This window comes from Otolemur garnettii, unplaced genomic scaffold (genome assembly GCF_000181295.1).
Source record: "Otolemur garnettii isolate 467f Iridium unplaced genomic scaffold, OtoGar3 scaffold00505, whole genome shotgun sequence".
Taxonomy (NCBI): Eukaryota; Metazoa; Chordata; class Mammalia; order Primates; family Galagidae; genus Otolemur; species Otolemur garnettii.
In genome coordinates, this window is record NW_003852900.1 from 27,486 (window position 1) to 30,062 (window position 2,577).

Below are 2,577 nucleotides of genomic sequence, written 5' to 3' on the forward strand. Positions count from 1 at the left end.
ATCTACTGTAGGAGAAATTGTCAACCTCATGTCAGAATATTTCCTCAGTAGTCCTAGCTACTCAGGAAGCTGAGACAAGTAGTTACCTTGAGCCCAAGAGTTCAAGGCCTGGGCAACATAGGAAGCCTCCATCTCAAAACAACAACAACAACAAAAATTAGCTGGGTTCCTGTAGTCCCAGCTATTCAGGAAGCTGAGGTGGGAGGGTCACTTGAGCCCAGGAGTCCAAAGTTGTAGGGTATAATGATCTTACCTGTAAATAGGTATGAGTGCCACTGCACTCCAGCCCAGACAAAATAGTGAGACCCCATCTCTAAAAAGAAAGAAAGGAACGGAGGGAGGGTAGGAGGGAAAGGAAAGGAAAAAACAACAAAAAAGAAAAGGGAGAAAAAAGAAGGTTATTCTAGGTAGGTAGAGAGGATATGGTATAGACACGAGAGCTTCCCTCAGCACTGGGGGAAGGGGAGAAGGAACAGAACTTCAAGGATGCTGGTGCCTGCAACTGAATATTTCCAGCCTGTGCTGTTACCCTTCCTGCAGATGGAAAAGGGCCTTGGAGGCAGGTCAGGTGTGACTCTGGTTGTCACTGTCTATGTTTGCTATCCTGTGTGTCTGGATGCCCTTCTATATTAACTGTTTGTCCCTGTCTATCCTCATTATCTGATGGCTGGCTGCTTCTGAAAACATGGTCATTCCAGCTTTCTCTGTTTGGCCCACTGCCACCCTTTGCTATCTGCCCTTCCTGTAAATTTCAGGTCAACAGGCCTCTGTCTGTTAGGTCCTGTCTGTGGACGTTGGCTATCTGTTCATCTGTCTTATCTGTCTATCTGTGCCTCCTCAGATCCTGGGTCCCTCTACCCTGGCTGGAGTTGCTGTCATGATCTTGATGATTGTATTCAATGGAGCTGTGGCCATGAAGATGCGTGCTTTCCAGGTAGGTGCTATTAGAGGTGTGTTGCTCCCGCCAGAACACCTGGCCAGCTGCCTAGTGGTGTGGGGGGGTGGGGGGTGGGAGGGGTCTTCTCTGCCTGTTTACTAGGTATGGATGGCTACTAGTCACTTACACAAACCATAGCTCACTCTTCCCTCACAACTGCGAGAGCTTTAGTAACATTTTCATTTTTTCAGCTGGAGAACCAAGGCCTAGAGAAATTATGGCAGTCTAGAATCAGATTGAGTGGGTCTGATCTGATGAACCTGAGTCTTCTGGTCTAATGAAATCTTTCCCCTCTGAGCATTAATAGCCAGTCATTCAGTCTGTTACTTGCAAACATTGTTGCATGTTTCAGTAGTACCCACTGCCCATAGAACCCCCTGAGACCACTGACCATGTCCCTGTTTACCCTACAAGCCCTTTCCCACACCACTTCCACCCTGAGCCTGGCCAAGTTTCAGTCAGCCTGGCCTTTTCTTCAAAGCATCAAACTCAGCACACCTCTGGGCCACCACATGTACTGTTCCCCCTTCCTGGAATTCTCTTCACCCCGCCTTACTGCCTTTACCTCTCAGCATAAACGTCACTTCCTCCAGAGGCCCACCCTGATTACCCAGTTTCCGTTCATTTCCCTGCCCCCACCCCATTGCTCCCTTACAACATCCTGTTATTTTCCTTCAGAACACACATAATGCCTGCTAATCGAGCATTAATTGGGTAACTGTTTGCTTATTAACTACCTCCTCCATCAGACTGTCTGCTGTGTAACGGTGGGGGCCATGTCTGAATGGCATATCATGACGTCCTTCATGTCTAGCATGCGGCCTGGCACATTCAGGCACTCTGTAAATAGGGTTCAAGGAATAAATTCATCTGGGGTGTCAAGCCTTGGGTTTGCATCTGGGAGAACAAAGAAATAAACTTTGCATCCGCAGAATGTTAGCAGAAGCTATCATTCTGGGGGAACCTGTATAAAAGATGGTTATGGAAAGAGAGGAAAGTGCTATGTGCTTTAGATACCCAGGGAAAGGGGAAGGATACTGCTTGGAAGGGTCAGTGACGGCAGTACCGAGGGTGGAGCTGGATTTGGTCAGACGGAGGACACAAAGGACGCAGAGGCTGAGCATTCAGGAACAGGGTGGGAGACTAGGGACGGCAGCAGGTGTGACACTATCAGTCTTTCTGCCACACAGGTACAGCAAATGAAACTCAAGGACTCCCGCATCAAGCTGATGAATGAGATCCTAGGTGGCATCAAGGTGCTGAAGCTGTTTGCCTGGGAGCCCAGCTTCTTAGAGAAGGTGGAGGGCATCAGGCAGGGTGAGCTCCAGCTGCTGCGCAAAGCTGCCTACCTCCACGCTGTGTCCATTTTCACCATGATCTGCACCCCATTCCTGGTGAGGCTCTCTGTTGGGGCTGGGCCCCTGCCTCTTGCTGGGCTAGCCTGGGCCTCTGGGTGCCCAGGTATGGCTGGAGCCCAGCAGACTCCATCCCAACACCTACCCCCATGCTGCCCAGGGGTTCCTGATCACCCTTGGGGTGTATGTAAGTGTGGACCAGAACAACGTGCTGGATGCTGAGAAGGCCTTTGTGTCCTTGTCCTTGTTCAATATCTTAATGGATCCTCTCCAAATGCTGTCCCA

At 49.7% G+C, this 2,577-nt stretch overlaps 1 protein-coding gene across 1 annotated transcript in view; it reads left to right on the plus strand.

The window, feature by feature from the left end:
• LOC100947129 (canalicular multispecific organic anion transporter 2-like) overlaps positions 1-2,577 on the plus strand; it is a gene marked incomplete at its 3' end in the record, with an annotated part of 32,911 nt that overhangs the window by 24,600 nt on the left and 5,734 nt on the right. Inside the window, exons 5-8 of the mRNA XM_023509154.1 lie at positions 541-568; positions 800-934; positions 2,128-2,331; positions 2,453-2,571. Coding sequence (XP_023364922.1) covers positions 541-568; positions 800-934; positions 2,128-2,331; positions 2,453-2,571 — 486 coding nt within the window. The remainder of the gene's footprint in view (positions 1-540; positions 569-799; positions 935-2,127; positions 2,332-2,452; positions 2,572-2,577) is intronic.